This window comes from Vidua chalybeata, chromosome 9 (genome assembly GCF_026979565.1).
Source record: "Vidua chalybeata isolate OUT-0048 chromosome 9, bVidCha1 merged haplotype, whole genome shotgun sequence".
NCBI classification, from domain to species: domain Eukaryota; kingdom Metazoa; phylum Chordata; class Aves; order Passeriformes; family Viduidae; genus Vidua; species Vidua chalybeata.
The window spans coordinates 23,114,453-23,137,656 of record NC_071538.1 but is presented as its reverse complement, the minus strand read 5'-3'; the positions used below and the strand labels follow the sequence as shown (position 1 = coordinate 23,137,656).

At 39.2% G+C, this 23,204-nt stretch overlaps 2 protein-coding genes across 8 annotated transcripts in view; one reads left to right on the top strand and one right to left on the bottom strand.

The window, feature by feature from the left end:
- Positions 1–9,432, bottom strand: part of SNX7 (sorting nexin 7) — a 29,143-nt gene extending 19,711 nt beyond the window's left edge. The window contains exons 1-4 of one of the 4 annotated variants that reach the window (XR_008432279.1): positions 9,066–9,425; positions 3,127–3,309; positions 1,186–1,296; positions 596–760 (exon numbers count right to left, since the gene is read on the bottom strand). Coding sequence is in view for 3 of the 4 variants with exons in the window: in XM_053950079.1 (XP_053806054.1) it covers positions 596–760; positions 1,186–1,296; positions 3,127–3,309; positions 9,066–9,239 (633 nt within the window). In the remaining variant the exon portion in view is untranslated. Of the gene's footprint in view, positions 1–595; positions 761–1,185; positions 1,297–3,126; positions 3,310–8,691; positions 9,007–9,065 lie in introns of those variants that run through there. The other 3 variants (XM_053950079.1, XM_053950078.1, XM_053950080.1) reach the window with 3 other exon arrangements.
- Positions 1–23,204, top strand: part of PLPPR5 (phospholipid phosphatase related 5) — a 214,962-nt gene that overhangs the window by 169,435 nt on the left and 22,323 nt on the right. For all 4 annotated transcript variants that reach the window (XR_008432280.1, XR_008432281.1, XR_008432284.1 and 1 more), the window contains 3 exons: positions 4,334–5,121; positions 7,561–7,672; positions 8,668–8,741. The gene's annotated coding sequence lies outside the window, so the exon portion shown is untranslated. The remainder of the gene's footprint in view (positions 1–4,333; positions 5,122–7,560; positions 7,673–8,667; positions 8,742–23,204) is intronic.

The window sequence follows — 23,204 nt, the reverse complement described above, 5'->3', positions numbered from 1 at the left end:
TTTGAGAAAAGCAGACAGTGCTCCTACTGGAGAAAGTAATCCGTCTATTTTTTTTGAACTCTTTTTATATGTTGCTAGAATAACCTTTGCTGAAATTCAGAGGCAGGTTTTTCTGAGTACAAAACTCCAATTTGCAACTGGACACATTTTGCAACAATGCAACAGGAAAATTCTGGATTTTTCTTCTATGAGATTAGTGAAATTTAAAAAAAAAAAAAAAGAAAAGACATTGCCATGCCAAAACAATAATTAATTAATACCACTGTTTTACTCATGATCTTGGAAACTTATATGTGTACCAAAAAACATTCGGAGTTGAAATACTATGAATTTTCCACAAAAATCCAAAATGCAGTAACAAAAACAACTTTGGAAGGTACAGCAATATTTATGGTCAAGTGCATGACTAGCAAAACCACAGAAGAAAGTTTATCTCAGGTTATGAATATTCCACAAATCCCTGCCTGCTTCTGCCACTTCTTTAACAAGCCATGGGTTGACACTACTGAATACTGAACCAGGGAGGCTCCTGATACACCCTACTAAAACAACATGTGGTTTCACATAACTGTAAATAAAAACAAAGTCATTTTACCCAGGCTTGTGCAGTAAGAAAAATTTTGAAGTCCTCATTAAAAGTTAAAGTTGGATGATCAGCAATACGGTTCAAAAATTTATGTAAAGCTTTTCTTCGAGTCTCAATGAATTCATCACTAAATCTTTCCACCATTCCCTTCATTATGAATTTTTCAGGCAATGGCTAAGGAAAAAAAAGAAGAAATATATTGTATAATTTGCATAATATTCAGAGTATTATAATAGTTCTTCTGCTTACTAAAAAACATAAGTATAACTTGTAAAATCCACCATGCAATAACCCAAAAGCTATAAAAAGTTATTGTATTCAACTAAGGTATACCATTTTTCTTGTAATATACAGTGTAGAAGAACACAAGTACAACTAAAAAAAGGACATAAATTACTGCAAATTACGGCAAATGCCACAATTAAAACCTAAGAAATACCTTTATGTGATTTTTGTCACATACATATAAAGCTAAGAAAAATAGATTGGCTTAATAATTATGAAACTTCAGAAGCTGAAGAAAGACCTCAAACATCTCTGTATAAAACTGGAGCCATCTTATAAACAAAGAAAAATAACTTAAGTCTTAGCAAACAAACAGGAATAATCAGTGTTGGATGTGCTTCTTCAAGTTTGCTCTTCAACCAAAGGAAATCCTGATATCGTCTTCGAACTTCATATTCACTGGAGTCAAATTCACCACGGGTTGTCTGAAAACCAAAAGCAGAAAAAACAAGCTTAGGTTAGCATACCAGAAAAAAAAAAAGGTTTAGATTTTGGAGAAAACTGAGTACTTGAGGGAATGCATACATTCTATTTGGTCTCTGTTACCGGTTTGCTGTTATTTTAAAGAACAATTATCAACTCCTTGAAGAGTTAACACATCCTCTTTCAGCAAGAAATCAAAGTTCTATTGGGGAGGAAAAAAAAAGTGAGCACTAAAGCTGCACTTTGTGCAGTGACATATAATGGTTATCTTACCACAATGTTTCCAAATTATTGCAATAATTACTTTGGTGTGGCATTTTTCTTTCAGCAATCACAGTTATGTTCATTACTTTAAGGACACTTCTCTTGAAGTGATTAGTAGTGAGGAAAGTCCATTTTTTAGCACTCTGAACAAAGCCCAAAGAGCTGACACATGTCCTTGGGATCTGGTGACATTACTCAATAATCCTCAAATTCAAAACATGAAAACTTCAGCATATCACAGCAATAACACTTCCTGCACAGCTTAATGGATTCTGCAGCCTATCATTGATTCCAGTTTTGCAGCCCCTTGTTAGCACTTGCCAACAAACCTTTAATGCCTACAAAAAATACTTATTACAGATTACAAAACTGTCAGACCCTGAGATTTATTTTACCTGCTCTGTCTTCTGGAGGCAAGCCACAAAGAGCCCATGTTTTCATTAATGTGTGCTATTTAGCATTCTTTGTTGCACAGAGACTTATAATGTGATGCAAGTAAATTCTAAAAACCTCAAAACATGCTTTTGTAATCCAAACATTTTTGAGGGTTGAATAAAAATTTTTCAAGGTATGTGGGAGGAATGCTATTACTTTATCATCAACAACCAGCACTCCAAATTAAATAAGATAAGAAAGGATAGAAGAGATAAAAAAAGCAAGACCAATCAAACTTACAGCCCTTTCATACTTGCCTGAAGAAAAAATGTTCTTTCGTCTACAGAAGCAGGCATAAAGTGAAAATTATTGCTAGCAACATAACAAAGATAGCTCTCTTCCTACTCATTAAATATTTTATGAGGAATTGGTATCTCTTCTTATTTAAAGATGAATAATTCCCATTTGAAAATATGCTTTTAAATGAATCTTTTAAAAAGAATTCAAAGTCAAATAAATTAACAGTGCAATTCTCAAAATGGAGCCTGCAGAATATTTACTGGTAATCTCAGAAGACCTGGCTGGTCTCACAAGGCTGACTTTCTTCCTTATTTCCTGTAAATGACTTGCATTCAGGACAACTAAAAATACACTTAATTGTTTCCTAATACTACTTTTTCATCAGAGAATTGTGGCAGTTTCCCCAGAAATCACATGCAACTACACATGGGAAGCAATGGGAAGCAAACATCCATGTGTTAATGAATGCTGCAATTAGAAAATAATGGAACTGAGGTAATGTTTATGCAAAACATAAGACTGCTAGCCTGTAAGTTATCCAAAAGTCATCAATACTTGTGCTAATACAGTGTCTTCAAAGTGGATCAGTCCTTTGGCTGTTCCTGTTCCTGCTGAAGATCACAACAGAAAATGTTATTGCCTCGCAGCACTCATTTTGCCACTGAAGACTTATTAACTACTTTCTCAACATAAAGAATCTAAGCATGTGTGTATGCAGACTCACAGTGAATTTTTTTCCATTATATAGCACAGTTTCATGCAGTTTTAGTTGTTTGTAACTCATGGCAAAATCAAAGTTTAAATTTAGCAATATGCCAGAGAATGGTGTGCAAGAAGAGTGAAAATACCAATTGTTAAAAACGTAAACCATTAAAGCATGAATAGATACTTACCTTTGTGACTACTCTGTATGTGATAAATGTTTCAATGGCTGTAATGTGGCTTTCAGGATCATCAACTGTAATGAAGAGATCTCTTAATTCTGGCCCATCTTCAAATTTATACTGGTTTATCATTGATGAGGGGGATATTGGCACTGAAGGACTGAATGAGTTTACCTCAGTCAGAGACGTATCCTACAGATAAGACATGAGGACATCCATATCAATAATCTTTGTATACAAACACGTCTCTGATGCTAAAATGGCAAGCTTTAAAATCATCTGATAGAGCAGATAAAACGTGGAGCAGATGAAAGAATTATGTAGTACATAGCAAATCTATTATCCTTTTCAGTATTTGCTTTGGTGTGGATGTAAGAAATGAGATTTATTCTAAAATGGATGAAAGAACAAAATACTACCATTTGAGAAGAATGTTATGCATAGCTAGAAAGAGAACTTGCCTATGAATTGTAAAATTAGTTGTGAACCAAGCACCCATTAATTGTGTTGGGTACTCACCAGTTTTATTAAAATTGTTAGAAGTCAGTTACTGATGACTTATGATGTTTGAATTATCTCTAATTACCTGAACAGGATGGATTAAAAAAATGATGATTCAAAAAACCATGGCAAATCCAAATCAGAATTTTTACTGGAATTGGATATTTCAGTTTGCTTTTATTTTAAAATAAAATTTGAAATAGAAAACAATTAAAGGTACATATATTAATCTTTTTTTTTTTCTTAAGGAAAACAGCAAGTAAGGATGCTGCTTAATTCCTAAAAAAAAAAGTCAAACCACTGTTTTGCTGAAGTGAAAAACCTCTTTTTGATACCACTGACCACTTCCACAGAACTCAATAAGAATATGTCCCCATAGCAGCTACTTCTGCTAGTACATTCAATGGTGCTCATTCAACTGCTGAGAAATGAGGTGGAAATTGGAAATGGGCCAGAAATCTCATTTTCTTCCTTAGATACAAGTCTGGGTAAGATCTACTAATGTAGAATCTTGAAGAATACAGTTACCATGAAAATAAATTGAATTCACTAACTTCATGAAAGAGCATAAGAAATTAATAAATCATTAGAGATAACAGATAAATTGAAATAAATCATTATATTTTAAATATCAAATACTGCATACACCTTTTTTAATATATGCAATACAAAGAATTATTTTCATAACAAACTTTACAATTAATCTATTTTCTAGAAGTTTTCTAAAAGCATTGTTAGACTACACTGACTATGAGTGACAAGAGTTGCCCTCTCCAGTGCCTTGTTAACTATGGAGAAAGAATAGGGATGTAGTTAAAGAGAGAACTGCCCAAGTGCCAGGACTGGAATAGTGCGAGTCCACACTAACCGGAGTCACGGCATCATCCCAAGGCTGATCTCACAGGAATGAAGGGAACCCCACTTTAGTGCTGCTGAACTGTGCCAGAGTTGCTTTTTGTCCTTTGAATTCAACCAGATCAAAACTTTCTCTGGAAAGAAACACCTTAACTTGTTCTTTTTCTTTGGATTTATCAATGTACTCCCACAAATATGGAAGAGATATTTATACTAGGAAATATGCCCAGAAAGTGCTTATGTACCAGTTCTCCTCCCATCACTTACATGCAGTTCTTTGAACAGGAAGACAAAAGCAAGACAAAAACAGAAGACTGAAGACAACACTTTAAATATTACACAGTGGCTTCCTTGTACGCCTGTCAGACATTTTCCTTTTTCTCAGTGTGTTTCTACACAACTTCTATACAGCCAGCACTATCCTGAGTCGTGCAGAATAAACAGAGCTGTTCCCAGAGCCTGCTAGCACTGGCAGCCCATGGTCTAGATGAAGAACGAGGACTGCTAGCTCGGAGCAGCCCATGCAATTCAAAGTGCTGAGGCAATGGGAAATTTCTATGGAAAGAAAAATGCATGTGAGCATGTAAAGGACTTGAATGGCCTATAATGTGAGGAGTAATGACTCTGCAAAGCCTAAATTGGATCAAGGTAAATGTGTTTCATATTTTCTCATTTTACATGGAGCATTAATGTTGTAATGTTTCCTTCCTTCTTCTAGGTTGCTACTAAAAATTGCTCTATTCATGCAGGTGTCTGAAAGTATATGTTTATGTGGAAGGGCTTATGAATATGTGCTTTGAGAAACAAAATATGGGCAATAAAAATCCACAGAATAAGCAAGCCTTTGGTTTTGTTTAATACAGCTCTAGTATTCACATGCACACGAATGAATACACGCGATTTTTAAAGAACCATCTATCTCTTTATCCTCATGATAGTTCAGCTTTACTTCCAGTAATTCTTGAAGTTCATGTGACCTAAGCCTGATGTTATCACAGAAGCACAGTTAAAAAAACGCCTGATAATTTTCAATGCAGCTGTAATTTTGTGATTGGAACTATGTTTTTGTGTGCATACAGATGAGGGCAGGAGTTTTGTAGCACAGGAAAAACAGACAGCTCTTGGGTTGTGTAACCTTCTTCCTCCTCATCCATGCAAAGAACATCAAGGCCCTGTCCCAGAAAATGATGTCCTTTCCCACACCTCCCCCACCTACCTGCAGTACCCCTTCTCTTTCCAAGCCCCTTCCCTCCTGACAGAGCAGCTGGCAGAGCTGCATGTGCCAGTCCACAAACAGGTTCATGCCTTTTGATTTACTGGCCAAGAGACCAAAGCAACGGAAAATCAGTGAGCTCCTCGCAGCATGAGGGCCTTTTCCTGTGTCTCCTTTTGCTAATACTTGCAGTTACCTATTCTTAGTCTCACATTTGACTGCAACTGGTCAGTAGCACTCCAAAATATATAAGGGAAGAAAACACTCCTGCAGCTGGAGCAGCCTCAAAACAGGCTACGCACAGAGCTGAGGCTGCAACTCTTTGGAGAAGACACTGAGCCTGGGGGTTTGTCTAAACAATGCTCCCTCCCAGAGAACAGATCCTTGACCCAAGGTTATCTCTGTGCTCCATCCATCCATCCATCCATCCATCCATCCATCCATCCATCCATCCATCCATCCATCCATCCATCCATCCCAACAAAGATCCAGAGCTTGCAATAATCTGAAGCCAGGATCCAAAAACAGGTCTTGATATAAAGGACATAGGGCAGAGTTTGTCTTATAAGTGAATAGCTTGGTTGTTGAATCATTCTTCAAAGAGCAAAGAGATTCGGGAGAACTGACTTATAAGTGCATTTTTTGGCCAATGAACTATTCTGTCTCAAATCCTTGATGAACTTGGAAGACAAATTAGTTTCTATACAATTCTGAAGTGGCATATACATGTTTTTCATAAATATCATTAAGTTTTCAGTAATTATGAAATGCAGACAACCACTGTGCAACACAGTTTGAAAGCAGAGGTGCTAAAGATTTTAAGTATTAACCAAACTGCTGACAGCTTTGTCAGTGCTACATATCAGTTATCAAGGAATGCAAAAGATAACTGATTGGGTATTTGTGATACAGGCAGTACTCTATACTTTGAAGCTAAGGGAAGAAAGCAGGTTGAAAACATTCCATCTGCCTGACTCATACCTCAGCTCTCAGAATTTGTCTCTGCTGAAAAGAATTACAAACTTTTTCAGTGGCGGTGGAAACTAGGATAAAGTGAAACGCATATCACATCATGAAATGCTTTATCAGAGCTGCTGAAGATGCTGGTCTGTAATATTTGAAATATCTCAGAGGATACCAGGTCAATGGTTTATAACACTATCAGGTTAAATGTCTATGGATTTTCATAAAATAAAAGCCCAGTGTTTACATTCTGAGTAATAACTCAGAGTATTGAGGTTGACAATTTTTAAGAATCTCATTTTTCACCATTTTGTTAGCTGGCACATTCCACTGCCCAGACTGAGAAAGATGAAGCTGACGAGAGTGGCAGGCAGTGAGCTCTGCATGGCTGCTTCCATCCTGCTTGGCCTGCAAAGACAACACCACTGCCTTACAGACACTGCACGAGGAACCCCATTAAGATGCAATTTAAAACAAGGCAGTCCTGGAACACTATGTTAAGGAAAAATTGATTTTACAAAACTTAGTTGCAAGCTACATTTAGCCTGTCAGATTCCTTTGAATATATGGAACATGAATAAATAGGGTATAAAGCCCAACCAACGTCAGATTTTCATCAGCTCAAAAGATCAGATCTCAAATTGCACTTGAAAACAAACTATGAATTTCTGATTGATATATGCACTCACTACATGCAGGTATCCAAACTTTGGAATGAAAGCTGTATTTTCATATGACAAATTTTCTTGTTTGCAGGAATGACTTATCATATAGCATGCATTAACAGTGGTTTTCATATATGTAAAAAATATTTGGCAAGAATCCAGGTAGAAATTTAAAGATCTCAATATTTTCCATAAAGCAACAGTAACTTGTATCAACTCCACTTGTTTTTATTTTTTATTCCCAAGGAGAATTGCTCTTGATATGGAAGCAGCATAAGCATCAATGCACTGTGTTGATAAGCAGATACCTTCATGCAGAATTGCCAGAACTTCACTCATAAAAGGAAATGGATTCAAAGTGAGCATAAACAAGTAAAATTATATTTTAGCACTACTTTTGCATGCAAGTTCAGTGAATCATTCATCTTTTTAAGTCAAATCAGGACTGGTGCTTTCCAAGAAAATATAATTCAGCTCGACCCTAGTTATGCTTCAGAAAAATACAGGTAACTTGGTGAAATTTAGCCTAATCTCTTGCAAGTTACAGACTATTAAATCACCTAGGAGTCCCTTCTGGCCTCAAAAGCCATGAGTTTTAAGAATTCTATTACAGTTTAAATACATAGCAATACATACATAATTTCTATTACAGAGTTTAAGTACATAGCTCCTAAGAAGGAAGTCCTTATTCCAATAGTAGTACTCATTCATACCACAACAGTGTTTCTCACCTACAGAAATATAAAAACCACACATTTACTCCCTATGACAATCTGTCCCACTGAATAGAAATACATTGCCACTTTTTCAAATGGGAAATGTAACTGCTATTTCTCTCCCATGGCACACATCCTGTCACAGCAGTTCACAAGTCTCAGATGGTGAATGACACCCTAGTCCCATACACATTTTTCCACCCTAGCTCTATGTATGCACTTATATTCTAGATGCTGCCTTGATAAGGCAAATAGATGCATGACATGCCCTCTTCTTTAACTACTGAGGAGACAAGAGGTAAGTCTTGACTTAACCTGTACTAAATCAGTACTAAATGAGAAACAATATATGTGGAAGCCATAGCCTCCTTTGTTGGTTTAATTAAAACCAGCACCATCAGCCAGACGGGCACCCATGTACCTGGTTGTGTGCCCCCTGAAGGTGGACACTGATACATTGTCAGTTACATTCATTTTATTCTCGTCATCAAAATTCAGATATTATCTTCTCAAATCTCCCATGCTTAGGTGTGAGACTTCATCTTTTAAAAGAAAACTCAAACTGAAACTTGGAAACACTCATTTACACTCAAACACAACTGCAATTACTAAACACGATTGTTTATTTAATTTACAGATACATATATGGCACCTGACGAACCTAAATGATGATAAGGGTACAGCGAGTCCAGATTAGACGGCACATTTCAGGTAAGCGCAGTCATGACTCGTACTGCTGGTACGAAGCAGCGACTCCGCCTTTCGTGCCCGAGAAGTCACCCGGGACTGCGGGCGCCGCCGAGCGCTGCCCGAGTCAGCCCCGCGCCCTCGGGCGGCCCGGCCCGGCACGGAGCCCCGGCGGCACCGGGGAGCGCCGTGCGTGCGAGGGGCGGGCGGGCAGAGGCCGCGATCGCCGCCCGGGGCGGAGCCGTCCCGTCCCGTCCCGTCGCGCCACCCCGGCTCCCCTGGCGCCCGCTGGGGCAAAGTACCGGCGAGCCCGCCCGGCCGCCCCCGGCGCGGAGGGCGCTGCCGTACCTTGCTGAACACCTCCAGGTCGTCTTCCTCATCGTCCAGGGCCAGCACCTCGGCGGCGGCGAGCAGCGGCCCCTGGGCCGTGCCGAAGGCACCCGCAGCGAGATGCGAGTCGGCCCCGGGCCCTTCCCCGCCGGCGGGGAGCGCCAGCCCCGGTACCCGGCTCTCCGTCTCCATCCTGCCCTGCGAGCGCGGGCGGCGGCCCCGCCACAGCCGCTCCCCGCGGGACCGCAATTGGCAGCTCCCCCGCCCGCCCCTGGCCGCGGCCGGCCCGGGGGGCGCGCCCAGTGCGCAGGAGTGGAAGCGGCGGCAGGAGGGCCGCGCTGCCGGGCAGGGCTGGGAGCGAAGGGCCGGGAGGTGTCGAGCCAGCCGGCAGGCCCGGACAGCGGGGACTGCGGCTGCGGCCTCTGCGGAGGCGGGACGGGGCGGCTCAACGCCCACAGGCGTGTTCGTGGCGGCGCGGGGGACGCCGCCCGGGCCGCCCCCGGGGCTGCCAGGGGACTGGGCGAGCCGCCCACTGGGCTGCCGGTGGCCGCAGCCGCTGGCAAGTGTGTGAAGTGTCTCGGTCTGGAGAGCTCCGTACTCTCCAGGCAGCCGCCCGCTCTGCCCTCGGCAGCCCCCGGGCCCGGCAGGAGCGCAGGCTTGCTTTCCTTCGCTCTCCGGGTTGGTCTTTCTTCCCTCCTGGCAGGCGCTCAGATGCCGCCACCGGGGCAGCAGGCAGAACGCTCGCGTTGCTGCTTTGTCTCTTGCCTCTCGTACAGCTTCTCTTGAGCAGCCGCTCTGTCGCTCGTGGCTGGACCTCTTCGCCGTGAGGTCAGGCGCGTGTCCTGATGCTGAGGCCAGGGACTCTTTGGTGTCAGAAATGTGCTTGTGAGAACAAAGTGACGGCACATTACATCAGAAAAGCAGCGGGGAGAGAGACACTAAACATTTAAAAGCAGCAGAGCTGTCCTTTTTTTAAAGTAAAACCATCGGAACTGTGGGATTTCGATGTTGCCAGTACCGAACTGGAAGTAATGGCCGGCGCTGTTGGTTGCAGGAGCCAGGGCCGAGCAGGGAGGCGGCGGGAGGGGAAGGCAGCTCTGCTCTGCTCTGCCCTGGGCTTCAGCGCTTCCCTGGCACCGACTCTGTGCCCGACTCGGGAGCGCCGCGGCGGGGCCGGGCTCCTCACCGGGACCCGCGTTTGCTCAGTGTGGAACCGGGCACGTCTCTCCAGGCGCCGCCTGAAATAGCTGAAGTCAACTTTGTTGTTAATGTAAATTTCAGGAGTCGTGGGCGGGTTCTTAAACAGGCAGATACAACATTGTCTTTGTGTATCTTGATTCCCTTGCTGTCAAATTAGAAAAGGCAAACCCCGTAATCAAACGAAAGTATTTTGAAAAGTATTCCTTCGTGAAACACTGCAGGCAGCTGATGAGGAAATACATTTGCTATTTCACGGTTTTCGGCGAAGTCTTGAACCACAACTTGAAATAAAGGGATTAAAATAAAAAACACCAAATGTTCACTGAACTGTGCAAAGAGACAAAGACTACGTCTGCCTAATTAGAGAGTGTTTACTGAAACATTTTAATTTTTGTTTTAAAAATACTCTAAAATTCACGAGGAGCCGGGGGCAGTGGCCCGCTCCACGCCTCAGGTGCCAGCAGCGTTTGCTGCAGGGGGTCTCGCACGGAGCCGCCGGCAGAGGGAGGTGGGATGCGCCTGTCCTGGAGCCTCGGACTCGCTGATGCCTGAGGACCTTTCAGTAAGTGCAAATAAACAGTTTCTGTAGTATTAAAATAACAACTGACCCATGTACGAGATGCCCAGGCTTCTCTTTTTTCCCACCCTGTGTAGACTGTCCCTGTCCTACTGCTCTTTGCTGTGCCTCAGCTCTGCGCCTGTGAGGAACCCGGGGGTCCTTTGGTGTGCTGCCTTCCTCGCAGTCAGCCACGGGCCCTGGGCTGAGTGCTGCTCGCCTCCAGGTGCTGCAAGGGGCGTGCTGGGGCTCCTTGTGATGCAGGTGCTTCTCATCTGGTGTCAAATCTCCAGCTCTTCCTACCTCTGTGTCTTTTACGGCTCCTTTCCAGTGTCGTCGCTGCTCCTGTCCCCTCTGATTACCTTCAGGTACCAAAGACTGATGAAAAGTGACTATTACAATATAAATTTTCTACTCTGTCTTTTGTCCACCAGCGAGAAGTGTAGCTAGTTTGTTTTCTGACTTTATCTATAGCTGATAGCATATAGTTTCTAGTGGCTTTGCCCTTATTTCCACATGCCAGAGGCCTGCAGGTTTTCTGAATAGAATTAGTACTTACAACCTGTATAATGCCCAAGATTTTAATATGTCTATTTAAATTCAGATTATATACTTGTGAGGCAATAATGAAACTCATCAAGAACCACAATTTCAGACCATGCACATCAGAGATGATAAATAAAGGACAGCCAGTCAAAGAAAGTATAAAATTTATGTACTGTAGGCTTGAATATTAAGGCCGTTGTCTGAATCATATTAATTTTCCAAAGTTTTACTGTGTTCTTGTTTTTTTTTTTTATTTCTGCTTGAGAGAAATATTACAGGATGCTTTAATTGGATTTTTTTTCTTATTATAGCTTTTTATTAGCTCATTAATCAAGCTTAAGAAGACTTATTTTTAGATTCCTTGCTGGCAGTGCTTATCTTTCTGTGCTTTATATTTGAAGTATCAGTCTGTAAGAAAAAGGTATTCATTGTCCTTCACTCTGGAAAAATATGCATTGCATTTACCAGTCATTTGGAAGTTTAATCATCAAAAGGACCTCTGCTAAAACAAAATAGGAGACTGTTCTGTGATCACTTTCAGCTGCCCTCCCCACCCTCTACCCCAGTTGTTGCTAATTTCTATTAAAAGGGCCGAGTAAGCAAATACATCTTCAGGGCACCTTCCCACCCATGCTGGATCCAGGGGGTTGCCAGCATCTCTCCCCTGCATTATTTAGCAAAAAGAGCATTTTTCTGACTCAGGAATTTTGTGCTCATTTCCCGCTGTAGGACCAGAGATGACTTAAAATAGTTGAATCGTTGTTCTGTTCAAAGATCTTGCAGATAGCGTAAATACAGGGCTACACTTAGCAAAGGGGATTTGCGGGTGGCTCTTGTACTTTTATTTCAGAAGTGCATTGCTGTAGATCCTGGTTTTTCTTCATTTCCATGTGTGTATATTCAGCAGCTCCATGTTTCCTGGGCACTAGGGACTTTCACATTTTACTGCAGATAACCTTCCCTGAAGCTGTGGAATGAGATCCTGGTAATAATTAGGTCAATACGTTAGGTGTTGTAGCATGAATATTGTTGCCCCACTTATTTAAAGAAATAGGTATTGCACTGAAACAATACTTGACAAAGTATTGAAACAATACTTTTTACTAAATAAATCTTAACATTTTGCAAAATATGTTTTTTTCTAAAATCCTATGCAATTTTCATTAAATACCCAAGCTTCCCAGGCCCTCCTACTCAGGAACACTAAATGGAATATTCTGATGTGCTGGGGTTGAACTGCAATCACCTCCAAATTTTATTTATTCACTTAAGCCCAAAAAGCTATTTTGTATTACAAAAATGTCAATATTATTCCTACTTGCATTTTCTCTTTTTCTTTGGTAAGAGTGTTGATCTTAGCTAGTAATCCCTTCCAGAGTTGCTTTTCCTTGAACAAATTAAATTTACAAACACCGAAGCAGAACCAAGCTATTCCTTTGCTCTTATGTGCAGGCTGCATGTGATCCCTTTAGGCCACAATACCACGTTGAATACTTAATGTTGACTTGTCAAGTTTCACGAACTGCACAGTGATATGGATAGGATTAAATCTTGTTTTATTTCACCATCTCCCTAGCCAGGCAGCAGCAGGGCATGGAGGGCTCATGGTGTTTTACTCTGTTCCACCACTGCAGCGCAAATAAGCGTGTTAGTGAATCTGCTGACATTCAGCCCCTTGACGCAAATGAGAACGTTTTCCTAGCCTGAAATGGATTGTCAAGTAGCATTCTTGTCAGGGTTGTGTAGTGCACAAGCAGAAGTCATTATGTTTACACCCAGAAGATATTTTGATGGTGAATTAAGGGCTGACCTTCATATCATACCATTTATTAGAGCAAGCTTTTTAGTAAGCTCCATTTAATGGCTTAGAATAAGGTTAACTATTTATGTTCCCTGCCTGAACTCACAAGGAAGTTGGAATATCAAAACTCTTGTGAGCTGCTTAGCTTTTCAGCTGCCTCCTGTTTTTGGGGTTGAAAAGTAATTGTTAAGTTCTTGTGTTATTTTTGTTGTTGTTAATTTAAATTTGGAAGATTCTTTAATTGGAATATTGGTGTCAGATAGTGGATATCCTGCAAGCTTATTTTTTTCAGAGACTATTAGACTGTTTTTTCTTTCTGACTGCCCAAAGGAAATTACAATGTAGCGTACTCATAATCATGTTATCTCTTTTATAGTGCAGATGATTTTTATGGCATTGCAGCTGTACAAATCCCTGATCGATATCTGGAGATGTGCTATCCTTTTAAGTTATGTTACTGCCAAATTTTAGACATGAAAAGATTCCAGGTGAAGCACTATTTGGTCTCATATATTTTACAATATCTAATACCAGTTGTCAAGCTTCATTAGATATGAAAGCATAATTTTTTTTGGGGGGGGGTGAGGGGGTGTAATACTTTGCATTGTTGTGAAATAGAGTCTATCTGTTCTAATATAGCATTGTCTTTTCTACTGAAAAAATTGTTTCCTGTTTTCAAATAAATGCTGCTGTCCTAGTTTTTTGAGGAACTGTATATTTAGCAATCTGTACTGTATGGCATGAAATACTAGAGTATCTCCTAGTCAGAAAGTATGCAAAAATATTCATACATTAAATACATACAAAGGCGTATTGAATTAATTTGATACAGGAGTTGGAGTTATCTCTGGTTTTAATTTTTCTCATGCCTAGTTTGGAACTTAAGGTAAAGAGAAACAGATTAATACTGGACCTCAAGTATTCTGTTTATCAATGACCATGTGTAGTCCCGCCTGTTAAATAAATCCAAAAAAAGTGACAATGGTTGATATGAATGTTATTTCTTTACAAGTGCCTGTTTATAATCCATTTAAATTGAAGTGTATTTTAGCTGGTACAGTGTAAGGGCTCTGAAAACACTTTGCAAACTGGTGATCATTTTTTGACCTATAGGCACAGGTTTTGCCACCATTTCAAGGTTAATTAGCCTTTACAGAATTGCTTTGTATGGATTTAGCAATCTTTAATGTTTACACATGCTTTCAGTAACCCTCAAAACTTTTTAGTAGATGAGCCTAAGTACGTTTGTAGTAGGTGAGAGTACTTAAACCAATACAGAACACACATCATGGTTGAATTAACACTCCATATTCATGATGTTTTAATGGACTTATTTTTTTAAATAGCAAATTTATGCGCCTTTTGCCTTAGTTTATTACTACCAGGATGACTACTAAGAAAGTTTTACATACAAGATTTTTTTAGTACTCAAATTCACATCTGAACTATTGACATAAAATTTCGAACAACATGCAACCTAATTAACAATTTAGTACTAATTGATAGTGACATGTATATAGGTATTCATAAAACACAGAAAAATCATACTGCAGCTACACTGCTGGAGAATCTCTCCCTTTTAACTGAGCTCTTCCATAAAGCTCTATAGCATAATCCTAATTTTAAAGGACAGTGACTCAAGGTCATTCTTGCTAAAAGCTTCCACTTTTTGTTCTACAAAGACCAGAAAATTTTTAAAAAGCCCCATCATCATAATGCAGAAATAAAAGCATGGTCATGTTTAGTGGATTATGACCCGGAAGAAAGAATGTGAACAGCATGGCTGCAGAGAGGAATTTTAAGTGATGTATGTGAAGCTGCCAGAGTGAGAATTGCAGCTGAAGGAAGTGAGCCAGGAGTCTAACTACAATCAATATCCAGGTTAAGTAAACAATTACACTCTGCCAGAACTGGAAGAAAATCCACACAGCCTGACAGAGTACCTGAAGTGTCTTCAGGAATAAATTCTGAATTTACTTCATGGATAGCTTTCTTGTCATTTGCACAGACTGTAATTGTTTGTTGGTTTTTTTCTCTCATTTGTTTGTTTGTTTTGTTTTGTGGGAGGTTTGTTTTTTGTTTGTTTTTGTAATCTATAAGGCAAAAACTGTTCTCAGTGCTGTTTTTAGGTCCTAGCAAACAAATGATGCATTTTAGTTAATAGTGGAGGTTGTTTTAAAAATCTAAACTGGTGACACTCCGAAGTGACCTAAGAACAATGTATCTTATCAGACAATCTGATTGGTCAGGGAAGCAGGCTTATGAATAATTTAAAAATACAAAGGATTAATATTGGGGTCCTTTGTGAGCACTGAGCTTACCCAACATATAAGATGTCAAGCTTAAAATGGGAACAACTGTGTTTACAATATTTTAGGATAGTTTTCTTATCGAAGATTAATATGTGGAAAAGCCCTTGTGTTAAAACTTGGCAGTTGGTCTAAGATTCTTCTTCCCCTTGACATCCTCTTCCTCTCCTAGCTTTATTTGTTATGAAGTTGCTAAATAGCTCAAAATAATTTCAACACCATTAAAAGAGATGCCTAAATCTCAAAAAGAGCTGAGATAGATTTATAGAAGAATTAATGTTTTTTACACTGTGCCTTAGGTAAATTTCTTACCCCTTAGGTAAAACGTCTCAGGAAACCTCAAAGCTTTCCTGGCAGGATACATACATATAAAACTGGTAGTATAGTAGATAACTGTTCTACTCATGTGCCCTAATTTTATATTTAACCCCTCCAAATGTCTTAATGATTTAAAAATATCTGTTGCTTCTGGTGGACAGTAAAGTGGCAGAGTATTTCCCATTGCTCAGAACACATAAAAAGCAACAAACCAGCAACTGTCTGTTCCCTCACTACTGCATGACATGCTTGGGATTAGCTAAGGTTTGTGGTGTATCTGGTAGGAATGCTATATAGCAAATGTGTGCATGAGCACAAGTGCACAGGGGAGCAGACTTCAGTAATTTTGTAGATTGGAGTTTTTTAAATTTCCTCTTAGCATATCTTAGTGTGTTTGCCTCGTGTGCAATTTTGGAGGCTTTGTGTCTTGAAAATGAGAAGTATTTTCTTCAGATATTGAGAAGAACTATTGCCAAATTCTAGAAAAGAATAGCAGGGGAAACAAATTTCAAGACTTTATACCATGATGTAGTCCAAGAATAGAGTGACTTTGGACAGTATGGTCAGACTGCAGCTGCAAGAGCTCTAGATCAGATGGGAAGGAAGTATTCCAGCAGATGTGATTTACAGTGGCAACACAAGCAGTCATTTGCTTCCTGCGGTTTTCTCTTTTGCAAGAAAATGAAAAAGACCAGATTGGTCTGTGTCTTAGAGGGAAAACAATGGGCTTAATTAGGTCATTATTATATCCAGCAGATTTTTCACTTAGGGGTGATGTGATAGCAATGCACTGATGATGTTGACCCTGTGGATTTGCAAGAAAACTTCTGTTTCAAATGAGGTTGGTGGATAGGCTGTGGCATTGAAATATTGTGTTCTGGTGAGTTGCAGTGAGCTCTGTAGCTAGCATTGGTACTTGTTTACCACTGAGAGAAAGAGAAAAGCTGTTAGGCAAGATGAAACTGCAGGGGAGAGTAGGTGTACCTCCCCAGCTCCTAGGAATTAATCTCTATCATATTACATGAAAGCTTAAATACATTAAATTTCTCTTCTTTATTCATCTTTCTGATAAGCAATTGCTAGAAGGATGCTGTAAACTTCAAAAAGGAAGATTATGGGAAGGACTATATGAGAACTTAAGAGGCATGTAGTATAATATTTACACTAACCTGCTCCATACTCTGAAAAAGTTTAGAAATCAGAGAGGTCAATTTCTTCTGCTTTAAGTATGCAATTGTGCTTTTCTTATCCATGAAGCAAAGCTGCATACTATTTTTGGCTTTGTTGAGCTTCTGGAGCATTAACAGAATAATATTTTCTTTTCTATATGCCATATCACTTAAGACAGCAAATGACCATCTGCTAGATTGCATTTCTCGGCCTGTGGCCACATATACTATGATAGTTCTTTTGGTGTTCTGTAAAAATTTCTCTTCAAACTGACTTAATGATTTATGCTACCAAATTGTTCACATTTATAAACAGTATATGAAACTATTGGAACAGACTAGAATTTTAGATTTTTTTTTTGTTCTCATGTGATACACATGAGGAAAAAAAAAGCAATGAACAGAGCACAACTATTGGAAAGGGTACATTTTCCATGTGCAACATCTCTGAAAGCACCTTTGGTTTTGCTCAAGAGACATTCCAGTTTAACCATTCTAGCACCTTTGAGACTATATCTAGGATGGGCAAGCTCTGTTGAGGCCAGACTCAATAGCTGAGTGCAGGGGAAGGGCCTCAGTGGTAAACTCATCTGGTTTTGAACCAGCTGGGAATTACTCCAGCTCTTTAGCAGGCTGGAATACTTCAGGATTGCCTTGATGTGAATTTGTATCTCTGTGTTTCAGAAAGCCCTTCAAGCCACCAGAAGGAATGATACAAGGCTTGGAAGACTTATATTTGGCTCCCACTCTGCCAAAAATATCTTGTATGATTTCTTATAAACTGTATGGATTCTGTTTGAAGCCCTATGCTGATAAGGCAATACAGAAGTGTTTTGGATGTGTGCTGCAGCCATTCTTGCCTCCAGCTATTCCCTCTAAAAAAGTCGTTGAGTAGATCGGAGCAAATCTCCTTTGATATCTGTGTGCCTTTTGAGGGCTTTAGGAGCATCCCCCAAGAAGATTCCTAATTCCTGTGCTTTAGTAGAACCAATTCAGATTATTCACAAGACAACAAATTAGCTGAAGGTTTCCATGTAAATATGCTACTGTTTTTAGGATGCTTTAACTTTAATTTTACATGCACACTGGAACGCAGAAACATGAAAATGAAAATGATTTTTAAACAAAATGATATCGATTTAAAAAATTAATGAGTCAATTTTTAGGTAACCACAATGCAGAGTGGAATGGATACAAATTATGTGGTAGTTGATCAAAAGGTAGATAATGGTATGTACTGCTGCATACTGAAGAAGCTGAAAATAGGAAATTGCTTCAGTAATCTGCCTCTGGGGGCTGAGGTTGGCATGATGGACAAATGAATCTGAAGCCAAGAAATGGGGTAAGACAGATTTTTGGACTGCCCAGCCTACCTCCTCTTAAAAGAAAAAATCAGTTCAAGTGTTTTCCAATGATGATGGAGCTGACAATGAGCAGAAACACAATTCAAAAAGTGAGGGGATGTGGCACTGAGCTAGGCTTCAGTGGGCGTGGTGCATTAGGTCAAAGGTTGGACTTGATCTTGGAGGTTTTTTCCAACCTTAATGATTCTATGTTAGATGGATTACAAGTGTGTAGTGGAAAAACCGGTGAGAAATCTGATGTGGTAATCACAAAAGGTAGAATTGTGCATTAATTTATGAAGCAGATTAAAGAAATCAATAGCTTTAGTGTAGCTATGTTTTTTGAATCAAAAACACCTCAAAATCAGAGAATGATAGAAAAATTCTATTAGTTTTGTGAGTCTGTAGGATATTGTAGGGCTGAATTTGCATACTAAAAGGGATCTTTTTAAAGCATTTTATGTTTTAACATTCTGTGCGTGGTTAAAGCTTTTAAGGACTACTAGGAGTTGTGACCAGATGGGTGGGCAGCCCTGCATATGGAAGTATTTAACTACTTCAGAATAACTTGGAGAACAAATGCTGGTAGTACTGGTTATTTCTGCTGATAATAGCTGACAGTTTTTCCACTTCATCAATAAGGTTTCATTTAAGTAATGAAGATATTCTAGATGAGCTGATTGAGGGATGTATGATGTGTGATTCACATAAAATTAAATGACAAAAGGAAAAGAAATCTGTATGTAACTGAGGACTTCAAAGCTCAGTACTCTACAGATGTGAATCAATCTACCAAAGAAGCCCTGAAACTTAAATATGGAAAAGGTATGGAACTTCCTTATTCAAAAGCTTTAACACTCTCTGGCATTAATATCTGGAACAAAGAAAGAAGCATTGTAGAAATAATATAACTGGATCAATAGCCACATAATTAAAAGTAAATTAGCAGAATGTAAAAAGATTGCAGAAAGGACTGACAGGCATAGAAATGTATGCAAAAGAGTTAGAGAAGGATAGGAGTAAGGTGAATTAAAGTCAAGCAGAGCTAGACCTTGCACTGGATATTAAACATGATAAAATGACTCAGCCTTAAGCGAGCAGCTTCAGAAACAAACTACTAAGAACAACATGTAGTCACTGTTCAGGGATTAAATGTATTGCCCTAAAAAAATGAAATGTTTTATTCTGTCTTCATTAGAGGCATTGGTGCTGCTTGTGATGAGAAATGTAGGTTGCATAGTAGGAATAAGTCCACAAGCTTAATAAAAACCATTGCAACTGGGATCCAAGCAGTTTGGTGGAATGAAGAGTGGCGACCAGCAGTTCCTTGGCCAGAAAGATACTGACTCATGAAGTCTCATATCTGACCACATGAGAGCAAATACACAGTGATTAGGGAGAAAGAATAATGACCCAACTGGTTATAGGTGCATTAGTCCCACCTTGAGGCCTGATAACAACTTTTAAAGGAAATCCTTCCTGTACCTGCAAATAAATGCCTGACTGATTCCAGCTTTGGTTATGAATGTGGGCTGTCACAGGAGAGCCAGTGTTGGCAGCGCTGCAGGCAGTGCACACACACATCTCCTCAGTTATCACATGTTCTTAGGGGCCAGTTTACCCCAGCTTTGGGCTGCAACACTTCTGTATGATTTGAATCTTTAAGTAGTATTAGACTTTTTTTTTTTTAAGTGTCTGAGCATGGCTTAGTCTAGAAATTATTCTTAATTCATTACCCATAACTTAATTTTCATGCATACTGGGCAGATCAAGATTTGCACAAACATGAATTTTAATTATAGGCTAAAATTGTCTCATAGAATGCACCAAAACTTAATATAGGTGCAGAACAGTGATTGTGGAGATTCCCCTCCCCACAGTGATTTTGTGAGATTCCCCTGCCACTGACTTTCGAGTGCAGTAAACTCTGTGGAATTATCTTAACTTTCTTCTTGAGGATGAGAGAGATTGTGAAGAACACACTTGAGCCTACAAAGATTTTCCCATAAGAATCAAGTCCACTGGATGAATTTCAAATTTTGTCCTCTAAGGTAAGTGCTTTAGACCTCTTACTAGCACTAGGCATAAATTAAGTTGTGAATTGCAATCTGTTCAGAAAAATTAAATTTATTTCTAAATTGTACTTAAGAGGTGAAAAAACCCACAGATCTTTTACCAGTAGGTTTCCTGACAAAGGAATTTTCTTCTTGACCATCAGAACCAACAGCTTGACAAAAAGCATCCTAAATACCACATTTTCTCTATCATATCTACAGGGACTGTAAGAAAAATAGGCTTAACCCAAATATCAGAGAGTGACTCGTGGTCTTCCCCGCAGTTTAGGACTGTCTGTTGAACTGAAGTTTGAGAAGTTCTTTCCAGAACTGAGATGATGTGGTGGTGGACATTTTTACAACATAGGTTGTTTTAGTATTAAAATTATTGCTTAGAGTGCTTATTCTCTATAAAGAGTGCTGTAAGAGAACATGTGATAAATAATAAGCATAGGCAAATGCTGATAAATTAAAAATAAAACCTGGCTTTAGAATTTGCTCAGAGGAGCTTGTTAATCTTTAAATTTTCCCAAAATTAGATATGAAATTATTAGTAATGCCTGGCATCCTTTGTAGGAATGTAATTCCTACACTCACCAAAAGAGCTCCCATCATTAGTGGGGTGATTGTGTCATCTTCCATTGAAATATTCCACATCATTGGTGTTTCTTGGCAGACTGACATGTTTTCACTTGACATTGCTGTAACCTCTGGGAAAGAAAGCCCTACCTTTCTGTGAATAATTCATTAGTGAGCCATCACACTGAAGTATTCCCTTCTTTTGAGGGAGCAGGGGAGGTATACCAAAGCTACTTATGGGTTTTTGTTTTGTTTTTTTTTTTTTTTTTTTTTTTTTTTTTTTTTTTTTTTTACTTTTTTAAATGCTACCTTGCAGTCTTAACACTTCTGAAATATTCTTCCATAGGAACCTTCACTCCTAACATAGAGCTCAGTTATGATCCTTTGGTTTGTGAATTAATCCATATAATTTTCCCAAAGGGTTCTGGATCAGAGCAGTGGAAAGCTGCTGATGCAGTATAACCTTTCTGATAATGCTGTGTTGTCTGGAACTGGACAATAATGGCAGAAAAAAATCAGAAATTCAGCATGACTGGCTGTTTAGTAAAATGTGCTAAAACATGTTTGAAATGGCTGTGTAGACTTACATTGCAGCAGTGATCATGCAGGACACGCAGTACACTCCTGGCAGACCCATGGGAAGGAGCCCTTTTGTATTTGACCAGAGAATGGAGGGCTCAGTGCCCACAGGTGTGTTTAAAGCACTGGTGAAAATGTTTACATGGAGTTGGTTTGTCTGACTTCTGAAGTGTAAAAAGTCTTTATCTTCACCTGGATAAATGTTCCTATTGCTAGTAATGATTTTAAAACCAAGTTGAATCAGAAGACCCAGTACAGCTTTTTTAAAAATTTATGTTAGATAAGCCTTTTTTTAAGTAGTTGTTTGAACCTGTTTGAAGGTTCTACCAATGACTCTTTTTTCCTAAAATTGTATCAGTAGCAAGTGTTCACTTTGTTCTTTACTTTTTCACTTGTAGTATGTATTTTTTCATGTCTGCTAGAAAAGCTTGACTCTCAGTTTAAAGCATGTTCTTGATAACAGACAGGCAAGGGCTGGATGAGCCATTCTATTCTCATGTGCAATATCTTGGGTATTTGAAGGGCTCTTTAGTGATCCCTTCCTCTAAGAAGCTCAAATAATTCCTGGTCTTTTATTAATCTGTCAGAGCAGGGGTTGCTTCTGAATTTATCTTAGTATTTCTGTCTGAAACAGCTGTGCAGCCTATGCTTCAAATTGCCAGCATTAAATCAACATAGTTTTCCTCCTCATTCTTCATCAATTTGTCATATAGATAAGCCCACTACCTGCACTAGCAATCTTCCATTATCCACTGTTCTTGCTGATTTCTTCCATATACTCCCATCAACACCCACAAAGGCTTTTTACCCTCAGATATATTCTGTCTTTCTCTCTTTAGGTTTTTTAACTCCACTGCATAAGACAGTGTCTACAGATAGCTAATGACTCTAAAATTGAGCATGACATATGACTTATTTTGCCAGTGATATAGTTAGGTGATTTGGACTTCAATATCTTGGGATCACATAAAGGAAATTAAAAAATTATAAAGCAGATAAAATGAAAAAAAATCACAAGAAAAAGGCATCTTGTTTTTTTGTTATTTATGTAAACTCTAACATCCAAATTTCTTTTCTAATTACTGAAACTGTACACACTGAAAATGTACACATTTGAGGAATATAAATGAATGCACTGTACCCTCCATTATGCACTGTGCAGAAAGTGTCCTTCATGATCAGAGTTCTACCCTATGAAATTTAATCTTCATTCAGATTCTTCTGGGTTTTTTCATATATTTGCCTGTCTTTAAATGTGCTTTTGTGACATCTGTATATGTAACCTCCATAACTAAGATGTGCTTATTTGCATTGTGAAAGAGTAAAGTGTTTCCAGTGCCAGTGTTATAATGAATACTATATTTAAAAGATCATGCCTCATTTTTCTATGTGCTGTATCAGCAGCAGTGTTGTAGTCTGTCCTGATATTTCACTGTATAAATTAGACAGCTAAGGAAGGGAGAAGGAGAGCAGCAGATACAGATTGAATGACCTGTTCCATATCACAACACACAACTTTGACAGCATGAGAAGCGGATTCCTAGTCCAACCTACTAAATAAGGTGTCGTCGGAAACGTAGTCCTGATTTTTAGGAAGAGGTGAGGAGTTTGGAATTGTCTTGAATTTTATTTTTGTCCTTTTTGTGCCTCTCTACCAAAATAATTATAACTATATACAGTGGCTGTTGTAAACCTCTTTGAAA